Source organism: Homarus americanus, unplaced genomic scaffold (genome assembly GCF_018991925.1).
Source record: "Homarus americanus isolate GMGI-L3 unplaced genomic scaffold, GMGI_Hamer_2.0 scaffold57980, whole genome shotgun sequence".
NCBI lineage: Eukaryota > Metazoa > Arthropoda > Malacostraca > Decapoda > Nephropidae > Homarus > Homarus americanus.
This window is the reverse complement of record NW_024716703.1, coordinates 17,001,182-17,019,498: the sequence shown is the minus strand read 5'-3', so window position 1 is coordinate 17,019,498 and position 18,317 is coordinate 17,001,182. Positions and strand designations below refer to the sequence as shown.

At 40.9% G+C, this 18,317-nt stretch overlaps 1 protein-coding gene across 8 annotated transcripts in view; it reads right to left on the bottom strand.

The window, feature by feature from the left end:
• The window catches only part of LOC121858317 (cAMP-regulated phosphoprotein 21-like), a 286,877-nt gene that overhangs the window by 150,225 nt on the left and 118,335 nt on the right, over window positions 1-18,317 (bottom strand). For all 8 annotated transcript variants that reach the window (XM_042354669.1, XM_042354670.1, XM_042354667.1 and 5 more), the window contains 2 exons: window positions 10,897-11,125; window positions 7,614-7,752 (listed from right to left, as the gene is read on the bottom strand). In XM_042354669.1, coding sequence (XP_042210603.1) covers window positions 7,614-7,752; window positions 10,897-11,125 — 368 coding nt within the window. The remainder of the gene's footprint in view (window positions 1-7,613; window positions 7,753-10,896; window positions 11,126-18,317) is intronic.

The window sequence follows — 18,317 nt, the reverse complement described above, 5'->3', positions numbered from 1 at the left end:
TCCATCATCAATATTTAAAATAACAAGGAAGACCGATCAGACTGTGGCAACTACAGCAGGATCTCCCAGAATCTCAATGTGGCTTTAGGCCATCACGTAGCACCACTGACATGATTTTTGTTGCCCGCTAGATACAGGAAAAGTGCAGAGAACAGCGTCATGACCAGTACATGGCCTTCATTGACCTAGCCAAGGACTTCGACTCGGTCAACAGGGAAGCCCTCTGGTGGACCCTCAGTCTTTTTTGGCTGCCCACCAAAATTCATCACCATTGTGAGGCAATTTCACGATGGCATGAACGGCAGTGTCCTGCACAATGGCATCCAGTCCGAGCTCTTCCCCATCCAAATGTAGGTAAATCAAGGATGTGTACTGGCACCAACTCTCTTTTCCATTTTCTTGGCTGCCTTCCTTACTCGTGCCAGCGCCAATTTCGCCATCAGAGTGGACATCCATTACCAGATGAAGGGTCTTTTCCACATAAGACAGCTACAGGCAGGAACAAAGGTGTCGGCAGCTTCCAATAATAAGCTTCAGTACAGAGACTACCTCACCCTTGTCACTCACACTGAACGTGACCTACATGAGATCCTGAATACCTACGCAGATGCGTATGCACACTTTGACCTTTAAGTGAATGTACGTAAGACTCAGATTCTCTTTCAGCCTGCCCCTGGTTCAGCCACACCTCCATCATCCATCCAGCTTAACGGTACTACCCTCTCTAATGTTACCCACTTTCCTTGTCTCGGCTCCCACCTGTCCACTACCACGGATAAAAATGAAGAGATTCAACATCGGATCAGATGTGCATCTCAAGCCTTTGGTAGACTTATTACCTGTGTCTTCAGCCTTCAGCTGTAGGGAACTGAAATTATCTTTAAAGTCACACATATATTGAGCAGTGGTCCTCCCATCCTGCTATATGGCAGCAAGACATGGGTCACATACAGCAGGCACCTCAAGGCACTTGAAAACTTACACCAACTTAGTCTACGTTCCATCCTCTGAGTTCGCTGGGAAGACAAGAGAACAAATGCCAGTATTCTTGCTGACACAAACTGGCCATGTTACCCGCATGGATGACAGTAGACTGCCAAAGCAGCTGCTTTACAGTCACATAATGAATAGTAAATACAGTCGACCCTCGTTAATTCGGATTAATAGGGGGGAAGGGTGTCCGTTTTAGCCGATTGTCCGAATTAACCGATTTAGGGGGTAATATTGCATTATATTTCAAAGTCATTGTTTTCGTCACGATTTTATCCCACTTTCCACTGAAATACGTACGTAATTTCAGCAAAAATATTACATTTCCGTGAATGTATTATATCAAGCACAGTATGAATAGAATACCATTGTAATATAACAGTATTATAACCAAAAACTATTAAAAAAAAGAGTAACTTCTCTAGAACATCGGAAGGTTAGGTAAAGTCTTTTGTTTTCCTCATGTATTTTATCCTATTTTACATTAAAGTACATCACGTTTCAGCAAAACTACTATTTATTTCCGAGAATATATTCATTCAGGCACAGTTAAGGTAAAATATACATGTGATGTAACAGTTTTTAACTGAAAACGATTCGAAAAACACGTGTACCGTGTAGCTGATACTCAACAGCTGGTGGTGCGTCATGTGTCGTTGTAAACAATAGGAGGTTGAAGTGGATTACCGGGTATTATATTAAGTGTGAAATATCAAAAAGGTTTTTATTACCGGTATTTTTTTAAGATCAATGAGAACTGTGATACCGTATATGATATGATAAGTTAGCCTGTGCTAAGAACTTCAACATAGATGACTGAAAACACGTTGTAAGGTAATTTAGCCTATTGTAAGTTGGTGAGCTTCATTTGCTGAAGGAACTGCACAACTTTTCATTACTAATTGGTACAAATTTTACGTTTCCATTGTTTACTGGCAGTAAATGGTAAATATTTTTCATGTCTGAAGCTAAAAGTAGCATCCCCCCCCACACTAGTGGTGGAGAGGTTACATTTGACCAAAAAGACGCTGGTGTTTTATCCCAGCAGTGGGTGGACCAGCATTTTAGCTTAAGGTCCGCGTAGGTAATATTCCTACAAATCTTTAAAAAAAAAAAAAAAAAAAGTTAATATTTTGTCCGAATTATCCGAAATTCGGATTAAAGGGGTCCGAATTAACGAGAGTCGACTGTATAATGCTGGTGGGCAACTGAAAAGGTGTTAGGATAGTTTTTAGACAAAACTTAAAACATGCCAAATCAACACCTTCACCTGGGAGACGATTACTCCACAACGTAACGCTTGGAGGAGCACCACACAAGAAGGTGTCAACGCTTTTGAGCTAGCTTGACTGCATACCAAGGTAAACAAGCGCCGGAAAGATGCTGCTGCCGCCCCTCTCACACTAGATGTAGCAATACACACATGCCACATCTGTGGATGACACTGCCGGTCCTGTATCGGCCTCTCTAGTCTCCTCAGAGCTCATCAACGAAATGGACATTCTTAATAACTCATATAATTTTATCATAGCTGGATGATCGTCATACTCGATTCCGATTGACAGCAAACTAGTGGAGGACATCAGAAAGGGGTGGGACCTAGTAACATCGCGAGGCCCACAAATAGGGTACCACCCAAACGCCAGCAAGTCCTTCCTCATTGTGAAGCCAGGACATTATGAGCGGGCAATGGAGGTGTTTGGCGGAAGTGAGGTCAAAATAACAAAGGAAGGCCAAAGACACCTAGGCGCAGTAATCGGCACGACTGACTTCAAGACCGAGTATGTAACGGGAAAGGTGAATGAGTTGGTTAGGCAAATCCAAACACTGTCTGAGATTGCTAACACAGAGCCACATGCGGCTTTTGCGGCATTCACTCATGGAGTCAAGCATCGCTGGAACTACCTGATGCACACTATCCCTGCTATTGGTCACCTCCTCCACCCTCTGGAAGAAGCTATCAACGTCAATTTCATTCCCAAATTAGCGACACACCCTCACTTAACCCCAGCAAAAAGATCACTCCTTGCACTACCACTGAGACTGGGAGCGATGGGATTCACCAATCCAGAGGAGATTGCTGCCACCGAACATCAAAACTCAGTTAAGCTCACGGCAGCCCTCACGGACCACATAATAGCTCAGAACGCAACAGGAGAGGTAGATACCAGCGAAGTAAACAAGATTCGAAGGTCCATTACGACAGAACGACAGCACAGCCAAAGTGATAAGTTGCAGCAACTGTTGTAGCAAGTACCAGAGAATTTAAAAAAAAAAGTAGCTATAGCGCAGGAGGTGGGCGCCTCGAACTGGTTAACTACGTTACCGATAAGGGCAAATGGTTTCAGTCTCAATAAACAAGAATTTACAGATGCCAATGCTCTAAGGTACGGTAGGCCAGTGGAAGGTTTGCCCTCCCAATGAGTGTGTGGCTCTTCCTATGACGCCGATCACACCATGGTGTGCAAGAAAGGGGGCTTCATATGCATGAGGCATGACGAAGTAAGGGATCTCACAGCAAATATGTTGAAGGAAATCTACCGTGATGTAATAGTAGAACCGACCCTCCTTCCATTGGACGGTGAGATCTTCCAACATAGGACTTCAAACACATCCAACGAAGCCCGTGTTGACGTCAGTGCTCGAGGATTCTGGACGCGGGGACAGCGAGCCTTCTTCAACATCAGGATTTTTTATCCCATGGCCGCATGTCACCGTAACTTAGCTCTCGATGCTGCACACAGGAGAAACGAGAACGATAAGATAAAGGCATATGGGGAGAGAATTCAGAACATTGATCAAGGCAGCTTCACTCCTCTAGTGTTCACAACCTCTGGTGGGATAGGACCAAGTGCAAGATGTTTCTACGCCAGACTCGCAGGGGTGATCTCCGAACAGAAGCAGCAGCCCAGAAGTTATGTTACAGCCTGGATGAGATGTCGACTGTTCTTCTCTCTCCTTCGGTCGGCTTTGCTCTGCCTCAGAGGAACAAGAGCTTCGGCTCTAAAGCCGACAACAGCTGCAGATATTGACAATGAGGTTACAGTCACTGAATGCCGCATAGATCTGAGGCTCAACTAATTCAACACAGCTAGTATGGCTACTTATGTATTAGGATATTTAATATTAAGGTAATAAAATGGTGGCGAAGGTGTGGCTATTGGGGGAGGCTGGAGGCCATTTTATAAAAAAAAAAAAAAAAATAGTAGTGTGTGTGTGTGTGTGTGTGTGTGTGATAATAATAATAAACAGTTTATTAATAGAGTTGCAGCCGGTGGCTGAAAATATACAAACTTACATTTGATTTAGACACAATGATTTGCGTTGAATACATTTACAGGGCTGTACAGTACATAAATCAGGAGTTGTTTCTTATTTTAACAATATATGGGATGGTGCTATTCCTATATCTATCAGTGCGGGCTCTTATGGGCTAAATTTTGTTGTAGTAGCAGACTGCGCAAGGTGGGTGGGGGACTGCCGGTGGCAGGTGGCGGTGATGACGAGGATGGTGCAATAGTCCACTGCCAAACCTTGCTAATGCTTGGTGGTGGAGATTCTGCAGGCCCTTTTCTGTACCTTCTCTAGCCAACGTTGTTGGGTGGAGTTAAGAGAAGATGACCAGGCTGGTGACGCATACGTTAGTTTGGGGAGAATAAAGGCGTTGTAGATTGTCCTCCACTCTGGCGTGGGTGTCCCAAGTGACCTAAGTCGTCGTAGCATGTAGAGACGGTACGAGGCTGCCTTGACTGTGTTGTTTATATGGGCCTTCCAGTCCAGTTTGTGGTCTGTGGTAACACCCAGGAGTTTGGCAGACTGCACTAACTGGAGAGGATGGGCACCCACTGTGACTGCTGGAGCTTGCACTGGAGTGGTGGCGGTATTGATGTGCATGACTGCGGTTTTGGTGTGGTTGATGGTGACCTTGTTCTCCGTAGTCCATGCCTGTAGCCTGTCCAGGGTGCCTTGTAGCGATGAGTAGTCTGGTGCAGTGTTGTCCACTGTAACCCCCACAGTGCAGTCATCCACGTACTACCACCTGTGAGGAGTGTCCGATAGAGCGTCGTTGATCTGGGTGAGGAAGCACAGCGGTCTCATCTTGGTCCCCTGGGGAACACCTCAGGTGAGGTGTTGGAATGTGGAGACAGAACCCTGATACCTCACTGCCAGACGACGTCCACTCAAGAAATCAGTGAGCCATAAGACCAGGCTGGTGGGCAGCCCTATATAGAGTGTGTGTGTGTGTGTGTGTGTGTGTGTGTGTGTGTGTGTGTGTGTGTGTGTGCTCGCACTTTTTAGGGTCCACCTGATGTATCCCTATCTTATCATCGGTTTGCTCTACACGGATTCGTTCTATATGTCACTTTCTGGGAATGCAACCCCCATGTTAAGCGGGGGGGGCAATGTAGATAACAAATAGTGTGTTCACATTCAGGGACTATTTGCATGTTTTCTTTGTACTTATCCCAAGTGTATACACCATTATCACAAGCTGCTAAGATTCAATGACTTGAAGAGTAAGAGGATGCACCTGGGTCATACCAACAGTATGGAGGTGTATCATATGTCCCAAAAGGGACAAAGAAACTGCATTAATAGAGACCGAATGCAAAAATGACCTGGGTTTGCATGGTGACAATGAACTGAAGTTCTCGGGCCATTGTGAGAAGAAGGTGAATCAAGTAACTAAACAAGTAGGTCTTATAGCGATCTTCAAGATTGAAGTGCTTCCCTGCCTGCAGTACTGTCACTCTGTCTGGTCCCAGAGATATGTTAGGGACTGTCAGTTGATTGAAAATGTCCAAAGGAGGGCCACCAGACTGGTGCCTGCACTTTGGCACCTCAGTTATGCAGAGAGATTAGAATGCCTGCAATTGCCTAGCTTATACCACGGATGGGTGTATATGTCTGACATGCTAAGTCTTCAAGTGTGCCTTCTGATCAGCTAGAAATGTAAATCTAGAGATTTGGCTGTGCTTTAGGTACAGTATATGCTCATTGGGGTTCCTCAGCATTGCCTTCTAGCCCTGTTCCAGCAAAATGGATGTCTCTTTGTGAAGTTGGTTCATCATCATCAACACCCTTTGTACGGCCATTTTCCATGCTTGCGTGGGTTAGCACCTCTGCTTGAAATCTTGATCTTAAATATCTTTTAGGCTTGCATGACCTTAAGTAGTGTTGACAAACTCTGTAATTATTGATATTCTGCATGACCAAAGCAGCTGAAGAAAGCAGTGGTATAATTTTTACAAGGACAGCAATCAGAAGGTAGAGGATTTAAAGAATGTACTGTACAAGACATTCCCTTGGTGGTCTCCCCATAAATTTATTCCATTCAGAAGATATAGTATAAACAGATACAGTCTCTGGTAATACCCCTCATGCCAACAATGTCACAGTTGGTACTCTTCTATCAGGCAAGTCACAAATCTAATTTCAGTTTATTGAATCAAATTCTGGTAAGAGACAGTCATTCCAGTGATAGAAATGACCCGACCTCAATGTAAAATTATGTGTTCCTTTCTTGCATTCCTTAGAAACCAGCAGATATTCAGCCAAATGAATCCTTTCAATCTCCACATTATAATTTTTTTTTTGGGGGGGGGCCAATTCTGAAGCAGACCCTTACTCAGTGAATCTACCAACATTTCTTGAGCAGTCTTTCACTTCTAGCCCACCACACTATGCAGTACAGCTAATTTCAGTAAAGGCAAGTGCCTTTTATAAGCTACATTCCGTATTGATCGTGGGTCACCACCATGGCACTTTTTAACCACATACTATACCAAGTTTTATACTTACAAAATACTTCATGATGCAACTAAATTCTGTGTATCACAGAGGATTTCAAACAGTGAGGATCGCTTTAACATGCTATGGCACACATGCAAGGGACTCTCATGAAGCAATTTCTAAAGTCATATCATGATAAAGGAATCACTTAGCTGCCAAAAACATGTAGACAGATGAGAGATGTCCAAACAACAGGCGATGTGACTGGGTACTGTTTTCTCGATTGTTTGGATTTTGAAGCACATGCAAAGAAGTGAGGCAGTGATAGATCCTTAACTCTCAGCCTTGACAACTGACTCATCAGCACTAGCCCCATTCTAGTGCATGTGCTTCAGCTGGGAGAGAACCTATTTCTAATTTTCTGGTTTATTACTGCATTAAAAGTGGAAGGGTCCAAAGATCCTTGAGACATCAGCTCAAAAGCTTGCTAGCAGAGTACAGCACATAAGTCCCCCAATCCAGTGCATCAGTTATGAGACTAGTAAAGTAGTAAAAGCCAAAGAAGCAGCAAAAAGTCATCTTGATAAATGTCACTGTTTTGATAAACAGAATAAAACCTCCATAAATGATAAAACATAAAAATTATTCCATTAAGAACTCTTCAACTGTAACTTAAAATTATGATCTATCAGAAATACTACTTGTACATAATTAGTAACATGCAAAAAACAAGATACTGTACATGTACAGTACAGTACAGAGTACGTATAAATGCAATAAAATGGATAAAGTACTTTAGTGCGACAGAAGAAACGGGAGTCCTTTACCCAGAGTCACATAAGAAGAACCAGGGATGTTATTACCAAAGAGAAAGGCAAAGAGTAACTTACTTGGTGTCCTTCACAAGGCTGACTAGCTCATGTTCAATCTTCAGGAGCATCATGCGGTCTTTTTGGTTCTTGTGTAAAGTTTGAATTATGAACTGTTGCAGATCTACACCACTACTATCTGTGTACTCCATTGATGAATCTGATGGGAAAAGATTCTATCTCATTCAAAAATTTTCTTTATGAGTAAAAACTAATAAAAAGAGACAATATTTTAAAGATACGCATTAAACACTTATTGAGTTCTTATTTAGCTACTGTAGTTCATACTAAAAAATGACTGACATACTTCTCTACAACCAATAATATTTTTTTCAAATTATATTTTTTAAATCATTTCCAACAATGTTACAGGTTGGTTGGTATAAAGAAGAAAAACAACCTGCTGCCACTTGCCTTCATCTTGTCACTATACCTGCTGTGATATACTGTACAGTACCTTAAAACCCAGCAGTGCCATGCTCACCTATCATTCACATACTCTGCTGGTTATTGGATGTCCATCTCTTTCACTTCTAGCATAATAGAACCCTGTATATCAAAAGGATTATGTTCCTGTACAACACTGCAGTGTATGATAATCCATTACATGAACATTTATGTATACGTATATGAATTATGTTCCTTGAAACTATGTCACACTCCCAAATATTAGTAGAAATACGTACAGGATTGTATGTGTAACCATTGATGAATAAACCTTGGAAATATGATAAGAGTAAGCAAATTCATAATATAAAACAGGAGTAATACGAAAATTCAGCTCATAAATATTTTGGAGATAATGATGGATGGTAATGGCTGTGGTGGTGGCATGAGGAGGTCAATGCTGGAAGGTGGCCGGCCAGCACTTTGTTATGAGGCTGATGGGCAAATTTATATCTTAGTTTTTCAATTACAGCTCTTTCCCATATTTTATAGCTGCAGCATCACCATAAAACTGCAATGGGAATGTGGGAGCCCCCATAATACAAACAGAACTAATACTTTAACCCTTTTGTGCTGATGTCACACTTTAAAATCTCATTCTGGTTATCACCAGATGATTTTATTCAACTTAGGGAAAACTTCAGGATCCAAAGGGTTAAAGTTAAGGTAAAAATATAGCATGGAAGTTAAAATACAAGGGGAGTGACTCTACTCCCACCTCACAGGTGCATCAAAAATGTTTGGTGAAAGACTCACTACTAACACAATGCCAAGTGACAAATAATCTAACCTCACCAACCACACAAAACTGATTGTCGTACGGGGACTTTCTTGTGCAATTAAAAACTGTAGTCACATATTTTAATGCATGTACCATCTAACTATAAATTTCTACCCTTTATAACACATACAATGGATTGGACAATCCATATTTAAGTACAGTCAACATATCCATGGGTGTGACAGCCCAAAGTTCCAAGGATCCCTGACATCCCTTCTCCCTTTCAGTGCTGACATGAGCTGGTACTGACTGAGATTGGTTCTACAGGTACTGTCATTGGAAATGGGTCATGGAGGATATACATGTTAGTGCTTACCCCTTTATCTGACGGCAATAAACACCTGCAAGTACCCCCTTTATTGGAGACACAGTTGTATTGGCAGAGACACTATTATTTTCTGAATTTCTAAAATCTAGTTCCAGTCACACAAGTCAAAGCTCGTGGGAACTGTGGGTGGTTAAACATGTAGATGTGTTAATGGTATACTGTACATACAGAAGGCTCCCCAAATTCGCGGATTTTTATTTCGAGGTCCTCTATTAATTATTCAAGGATGACACTCTGGATATACTCAAGAATGTCTGTGGGTAGTTTTAAAGTTGCCGGCATTTTTGCAGCTGGTACAGGGAGCCATTTGTCCTAGAGACGGTAATTTCCTTTATCTGTATTGTAAATATATGTGTGTGTGTGTGTGTGTGTGTGTGTGTGTGTGTGTGTGTGTGTGTGTGTGTGTGTGTGTGTGTGTGTAGACATGCACACACACACACACACACACACACAAAACACATACAAATAAATAATACTGGCAAAATTCTCTCACAAATAATAGCAAACAAATTTATTAAAAATGTGACAGTCTACCCTCAAGTCCGTGCTTTATTAATACTGTAAAGCACAGTAGTGAAGCACGGACTTGAAAGTAGACTGTCACATTTTTAATAAATTTGTTTGCTATTATTTGTGAGAGAATTTTGCCAGTATTATTTATTTGTATGTGTTTTGTGTGTGTGTGTATCTACACACACACACACACATATATACAATACAATACATATATAAAATCAGAAACAAATTTATTAAAACTGTGACAGCCTACCCTCAAGTCTGTGCTCTATCACTTTATTAATAAAGCACGACTTGAGGGTAGACTTACATTTTTAATAAATTTGTTTCTAATTATATATGAGAGTATTTTCCCATTATTATTTATTTGAATGTGTTTTGTGTGTGTGTGTGTGTGTGTGTGTGTGTGTGTGTGTGTGTGTGTGTGTGTGTCTACACACACACATATATACAATACCTGTACAGGTAAAAGAAATAATTGTCCTAAGGGCAAACACATAAAGGGAATATACATTTCTTTGTACACAAATAAAAATGTACCCCCCCACCCCCGTCAGCAAATGTTATTCACGGATTTGGCAATTCGCGGCCATTTTGAGAACCTAACCCCTGTGAATTTGGGAGCTCCCTGTATTGTACATGCTTTGCCTGATCCATGCTAGGTTATAGTACAGGATATCAGAATCAATCCCTCAATTATGCCAATCCTTTAATTCCCATTCTTTCACCTCAGCCAAGTCTGGTCAGTTCTCTGTCTGACACATCTTCCATTTCTATAAAGAGTTTCTTATCTAATTTTTAAATTTCTAATCACTGGACCATATTCACTCCACATGTTGCACTCAAGCTCATCATTTCTGTCACTTCTGATTAGCTTCTCGTAAATTTTGAGTCCACACTTCGTGCCCACACACACACTGTACTGTCCTCCTGTATATCCCCATCTTTGCCTCTTTTGATATGAATCTCTCCATATATTCAACAATGCATGTATGGTATTACTTTTCTCCTCCACCATTCACTCCCAGATATCTGAAACACCTAACTTCATTCTAATCTCATTCCCTACAGTACAAATAATTTTATCACTTGACTTTCATTCATAATCACTATTAATTTTCTCCTTGTACACACTCTACCAAGCTCACTCACTAATAATAGAACCTTTTACTCTGAATCACCCACTACAGTAATATCACCTGTAAACATCTATCTTGAGTTCAGTAACTGACCTCTAGAGAGACATGGAGAGGAGCCATCAAATGAACCTTGTGAGGATCCTTGATGCTTAAGTCTTCTCCGGCTGCCACCACCTGTTGACACTGTGAGCGTGTTACCCCCACTGCTGTTATTGCTGCAGTGTGAGGAAGGGGGAACTGGCTCCAGCAGCTCTGGTGGAGGGGATGTATCCTCTCGCATGGCATGACTTCGTTGCAAGAGTTTTGGCTTTCCTCCATGGTGCTAAAAAATAAGTAAAATATACAGTATAACATTTAAGAGTTTATGAGAAAGTAATCAGTATGATAAATAATTGTGAAACCTGTGACCTAACCATAATTTAGGTTACCCTGCTTATACAGTACAGCAGGCATGGGCAACCTTTCCTCAGTCATGGGCCACATTATGATTTAGTTATTTTCTGCGGCCCAACCCACCAAAATTTATATCTTACCTAACCCAAAAGCAATGTTAATATTGTATTAGCACAGACAGTGAAGCAATTTATTGTCACATCTACCTTACGATATTTTCAGTTTACAATCAGTCTTTTTCCTATTTATGAAACATATCCACCATAATAATTTTTCAAATAATATGTTAATGTTTCTTGGCATTTAACAGAAGATGAGTGAAACATTCTCTGAATACCTGTACATTGATTTTTCCTACAGTTGCAGCATTTTTCTTACTTATGAAAAACACCCACGAGAATAATGCCAATGTTAATCTTGGCATATGAGGAACTGCAATGAAAAATCTCTCTCTCTCTCTCTTTATATATATATATATATATATATATATATATATATATATATATATATATATATATATATATATATATATATATATATATATATATATATATATATATATATATATATATATATATATATATATATATATATATATATATATATATATATATATATATATATATATATATATATATATATATATATATATATATATATATATATATATATATATATATGTTTGTTAGCCATATCTCAGGGTGAGTACAGTCTGTACTCACCCCTGAAGATGTGAATTACATGAAAGCGCTTGGGAACTTCGTGTTTTCTTCTTTCCTTGTGGTTATCAGCATATACCTAGATCACGCGCACCTACAGTGATTTATTTATATATATATATATATATATATATATATATATATATATATATGCACACACAGTATTGTCTGCATTTACGCGGTTTTTGTTTACGCGTTTGGTCATTTACGCGGTGCCTTGCCAGAATGAAAATGCTTTAATTACGAGGTAAATTTGGTCATTTACACGGCGAGCGGCTGGAGAGGTCCAGACCGCCGCGCCATTTTTTACCAACGCGGTCCATTCTTGACCATACGCGAGAAGCGACGAGGTGAGTGGTGCGCATTAGGCCGCTCTTACGTTATCGCTGACGTCATATGACGTATCGGACTGTGATTGGGCCACGCATCCTTACCACCCACGCATTCCCTCCACCGCTAGCTGTGATTGGTTTAATGTAACATGACGTGCCCTGCCACCAGAGGGTAGAAGTCGCTGACCTAGCCGGACCTGTCTCATTGTTCTCAGTCCGCGTATACAGTTCTCTCTTGTGCCACCTATTCCCCTCACAATGGCTTCCGCTGGACCCCCACCACCCGAGAAAAACCTTGAATTACCTGGACCAAGCCATGATAATGTGAAGGAAATCATCGAGTTGGGGGAGAAAATTAAGCTCATCTATGACAACGACCCAGACAAGCATCGGTATGAAGCGTCTAATAACCATCTGTCGAAAGTTATGGAGCCATATATCCAGATCTATCTCAACAACATCAATGCTAGTCGTCAACGTAATATTGAAGACTTCCTCGCCCGCAACCCACCACAACCACAGCCAGCCCAAGTCAGTGATAGTGAGGATATGGACTTTGAGGGGTTTGTCTGGGAGGCCCTGCAAACCTCTGCGAGTAGTGAAAGTGAAAGTGATTCACCGGTGGGCAACTAATCTGCCCACTGCCTCGGAACTAGCCGCCATCCATGTGTGCTGACCCAGCTTTTCTACCAACTTAAGTGTTAAAAAACCTAATATTATTGATATTTCTCTTAATTATTAATTGTGTGTGCATACCACCATAAAATTAAGATGTTATTTTTACTACAACGTACGTATTGTTTCAGAAAAAGTGTAGTTTGGGGGGTCGGCCCAGTCTCTATTTCAATTAATCCCATATGTTCTGTTATTTCGTTAACACGTTTCTCGTTTTACGCAGACCTCCACGGGTTCAATTGACCGCGTAAATCCAGACTATACTGTATATACAGTGATCCCTCAGTTAACGAACGCCTCGGTTAACGAAATTTCGGTTAACGAATTACCTTCCATAAGAATCTTCAACTCGATTAACGAACAAAAATTCGGTGAACAAAATACTTACAAAATCGTGTCAACATGCTTTCGCCTGCTCACCAGCTGGAGTATTAGTCCGCCAATACAGTAATCGGTTTTAGGGCTTAAATTCGTTACCATTTGAGTAAATATGAAGAAGGTTGTACTATTCAATAATTTTCCAAGTCTTATATTAAAAATTTTGGTCATTTTAACAATTATTTAACATAATCTGGAGGACAGGGAACTAGTTTTTAGCGCGCCAAACAGCCACTTGACTCACCCAGAATGCCATCAGTTTGTGTCTCTGCTCAGTGGAAATAGCATCTTGCTTGAGACTCTCTTGAACATAAACTATTTTTACTTTTTTACAGTACAATTATTGGTCATTCTGAAATTTATTTTACATATTGACAATATATAATGCAGTGCAGTGTTGAATTTAAGAAAATAATCTTGAATTACACCAAGTGAACTTAAAATTTTATGGGTGAAATGGCGGCATGAAGCATGGGGTGACTTCTCTTCCACCCCCACTGCCTTCTCTTCTCCCTTCTCCTCCACCCCCACTTCTAATTCCCATCATCTTCATTATCATCCAGGAGCCTTCAACATACACACCTCAAAGTAAGTGTACTTTACTAACTATTTTGTTGATTTAAGGCAATTTTCGGTGAGCTGGAACCAATCACCCAAAAACCCATTGAAACAATGGTTTCGGTTAACGAGCAACCTTCTGGAACGAATTGTGCTCATTAACCGAGGGACCACTGTATGTATGTGTATATATATACTGTATATACATACAGTATATATATATATATATATATATATATATATATATATATATATATATATATATATATATATATATATATATATATATATATATATATATATATATATATATATATATATATATACAGTTTTACCCCGCTTAACGCGCTTTCACTTAACGCGTTTTATCATATACGCGGTGCCTTGCCAAAGCTGAACTTTCACTTAACGCGGGTTTTTCCACAGCTACGCGGTGAGTGTCCGGCTCGGATGCTATTTTTAGATTTTGACCACGCGCCACCCACCCGCCCTCCTGCCTGCCTGCCTCTCCCTCCTCCTCCCTCCGCTTGGGTAAGCGGCGCGGTAAGGTTGCGCAGTGTGTGTCTTTGTTGCGTTATCACTGACGTCATATGACGTCTCGGACTGTGATTGGCCATGCAGCCCTACCCCCCTCTGCTGCTAGCTGTAATTGGCTTAAAGTATTATGACGTGACTACCCCGGGGAGGGAGGGAGGGAGGAGAGACGACGCTTGACCTAGCCGCGGCAGTTTCATCCCTCAAGGCCACGCCGGGTTAACGCGCATCCATTGTTCCGTAAAATGGCTTCCGCCGGACCACCACCCCCAGAGAGAAACCTTTCCTTACCTGGACCCAGCGGCACTAAACCAAAGAAGACACGACGTTCATTAAGCTACGAGCTGAAGTACCAAATTGTTCAAGATTTGGAGAAAGGAAGACGCCAAGTTGATCTCGCGCGCCAGCATGGCGTCAACGAATCTACGATTCGTACAATAAAGAAGGATGCAGCCAAGATAAAGGAGCACATGAAGATCACAAAGTCTGCAGGTGCTTCATCTATCAGGTATTGCCAGAACAGGGTGCTGGCAAAAGTGGAAACTTTGCTGGTGAGTTATTTGGTGCGTCAGGCGCGACGCAACATGGCGGTGGACACGCGCTCAGTGCAGGAGTACGCACGTGAGCTATACGCAGCAGTGACACGTAAACTGGGAATTGCAGAGCCCAAACCCTTCAATGCTTCCCATGGTTGGCTGCATAGGTTTAAGAGGAGGAACAAGGTCACCAACATCAGCATTGTTGGTGAGGAAGCGAGTGCTGACCGTGCGGCGGCTAGAGATTTTCCTCCGTTTTTACGTGAGATTATGGAGGAAGGACAGTACAGTGACGACCAGGTGTTTAACATGGACGAATCTGGTCTTTTCTGGAAAAAGTTACCTTCCAAGACCTTCGTTGTCCAGTCTGCGAGCAAGGTAAGGGGCCGGAAGATGCAGAAGGAACGCATCACCGTCCTGTTTACCACCAATGCCTCCGGTACCTGTAAACCAAAGTTATCGGTGATTCACAAAGCCCGCAAGCCGCACGCCTACAAGAATATGGACATGAACAAGCTTAATGTCCACTGGCTAACCGCACGTAAGGCGTGGATGTCCTCTTCTCTGTCCCTCTTCTGGTTTGACAACTGTTTTGTTCCTGACGTGCAGAAATTCTGCGAGCAACAGAATGTTCCTTTCAATATTTTGTTGCTCCTTGACAACGCACCTGGACACTCGCCCCTACTTATGGATCGTCACCCCAACGTAAAAGTGGTCTTCCTTCCTCCCAACACTACGTCATTAATCCAGCCCATGGACCAGGAGTTAATCTGCAATGTTAAAGCTGCATACTCGGCAAAGAAATTCAAGCTCCTGAACGACTCTACCAACACCAAGGATGAGTTGCGTAAGCTGGGTGACACCGACAGCGAGAGTAAAAGCGACGAGGACAAGGAACAAGAGGCGGCGACTCAAGAACTTCTCGTCAAACAATTTTGGAAGAAGTTTAACGTCAAACAAGCTGTAGACTTCTTGGTGGAGGCATGGGATCTGCTGACTATTGCTACGATTCGTCACGCATGGAGACATGTGTTGCATGGCATACCAGGTGAGAGGAGGAGTGAACCTGTGACTGGTCAGGTTCAGACTGTTGCAGTAGCAGTGGACCTTGCCAGAGAAGCTGCGCTCAGTATTACAGCTGAAGGCTTCTCCGAGACCACCAACGAAGACATCATGGAGGTGATCAGAGATCCTGAAGTGACTGCCGACGAGATGTTGGAAGAAGAACCCGCCAGTGAAGAGGAGGAAGAAGGTGCGTCATTCTCCGAAGAACCTAGTTTAAGTCATAGTGATATTAAGTGTCTCATAGAGTTAACAGAAAAAATTAAGTCCATCGTTTCCCGCGACACTGACGATGAACGCCATGACGTCTTCCATACCCGACTGGTGCAGGCTATGGAGCCGTACATCACGGTGTATCATGACAACATCAAAGCCAGCCGTCAGCAAAGCATAACCGAGTTCTTCGCCCGCAACCCACCACAGCCAGCCCAAGCCAGTGATAGTGATAGTGAAGTTGATTTTGAGGGATTTGTCAGGGAAGCCATAACAACTGTAAGTGACAGTGATATTGATTCACCTAGTAATGGTGATTCACCTGAGGGGCAGTAATCTGCCCTCTGCCTCGGAACCAGCCTCCATCCCCGTATGCCGACCCATCTCTTCTACTACCGTGAGTGTTCCTCAAAATTTTTCGTTTTTTAACCTATTCTTTATTTTTCCTATGTTAACCTTTATCTTTCCTAACCTAACCTCTTCTATATTACTTGTTTTTCATGCCACCATAAAGTTAAGATAGAATTTTTACTACAACATAGTTATTTGTCGTCAAAAAGTGGAGTTTGGGGGTCGGGCTGGGTTCTATTGGAATTAATCCCATATGTTCTGTTATTCACTTAACGCGGTTTTCACTTAACGCGGGACCCTCTGGGTTCAATTGACCGCGTTAAGTATATATATATATATATATATATATATATATATATATATATATATATATATATATATATATATATATATATATATATATATATATATATATATATATATATATATATATATATATATATATATATATATATATATATATATATATATATATATATATATATATATACATATATATATATATATATATATATATATATATATATATATATATATATATATATATATATATATATATATATATATATATATCATGTAGATCCACAATGAAAACGTGGATAAGATAAATCTTGATAAAATCACACGGGAAAAGGGAAACAACGGAGCACCTTAGCTTTCGTCTTTATTCAAGACATCTTCAGAGGCAACTGGATTACATGGACAGAGAGAGGCTTAAATATACAGGGTGACCTTAAAAACATGAGGTCAGGTCATAATGATGTCATCCACTAATCCCCACACCAACACACACGTAGAGGAGCTTAAGAGAAGGGGGGGTGACGTGACTAGTCAGGTCAGGTCAAAAATAAGGGACCCACTAAATAACTATCATACATCTAGATCAAAGGTTTTCAAAGCATTTTTAACCTTGGGCCACTGACAAATAAATTTATGTAACATATTATCAGTTTTGAACTGACCATCACTAAGGTTTATTGATTTTAATTCCTTAATCAAACTAGCTTCAACCAGAAGTCTTTCTGTGACACAAGATGATTTAAATACTTCTAAGCTTTTTTCCCAAGCAATGGGATGATTATCATTCCTAACATGAACGAACAAGGCACTGCTTTCAGATGCTGTTCTGATATTATACTTATGTTGTTTGATTCTGAGCTGCAGTGTTTTTCCTTCTGTCCTACATAATTACAATTACATTTGATACATGGAATACAATAAACACTTCCATTTACATTCAAACTTGGGCTATTTCTTGTTAACATATTGGTGATGGTTGAGTCATACTTGAAAACAACATTAATATTTAGAAGCTTGAGGGACCGAACTAACGGAACAAATTCATTACGATAGGGCAGAGTCAAAATATTCTTAAGTGTAGGAATTTGCCTGGTTTGAGAGGAATGAAAGGATTTTTTAGCCCTTTTAAAACAACGATCAACAAACACAGAAGGGTACCCGAGTTTCTGTGCAATGGAACGAATGTGTTTCAATTCATCGTCAATAAATTCAGAGTCACAAATACGCAGACATCTTAAGAAAATAGCAGAAAAAACTGACATTTTGGTAGACTCCAGGTGATTCGATAAAAAGTGAATGAAACTGTCACCTGTGTGGGCTTTCTGTATACCTTAAATTTGTAGTTTTGGCCATTTCTCATGATAAGCATATCAAGGAATGGAAGGGATCCATTTATTTCTCTTTCAATTTTGAATGTGATACTTGGGACAATATCATTAAGCTTGTCTAAAAATTCCAATGGG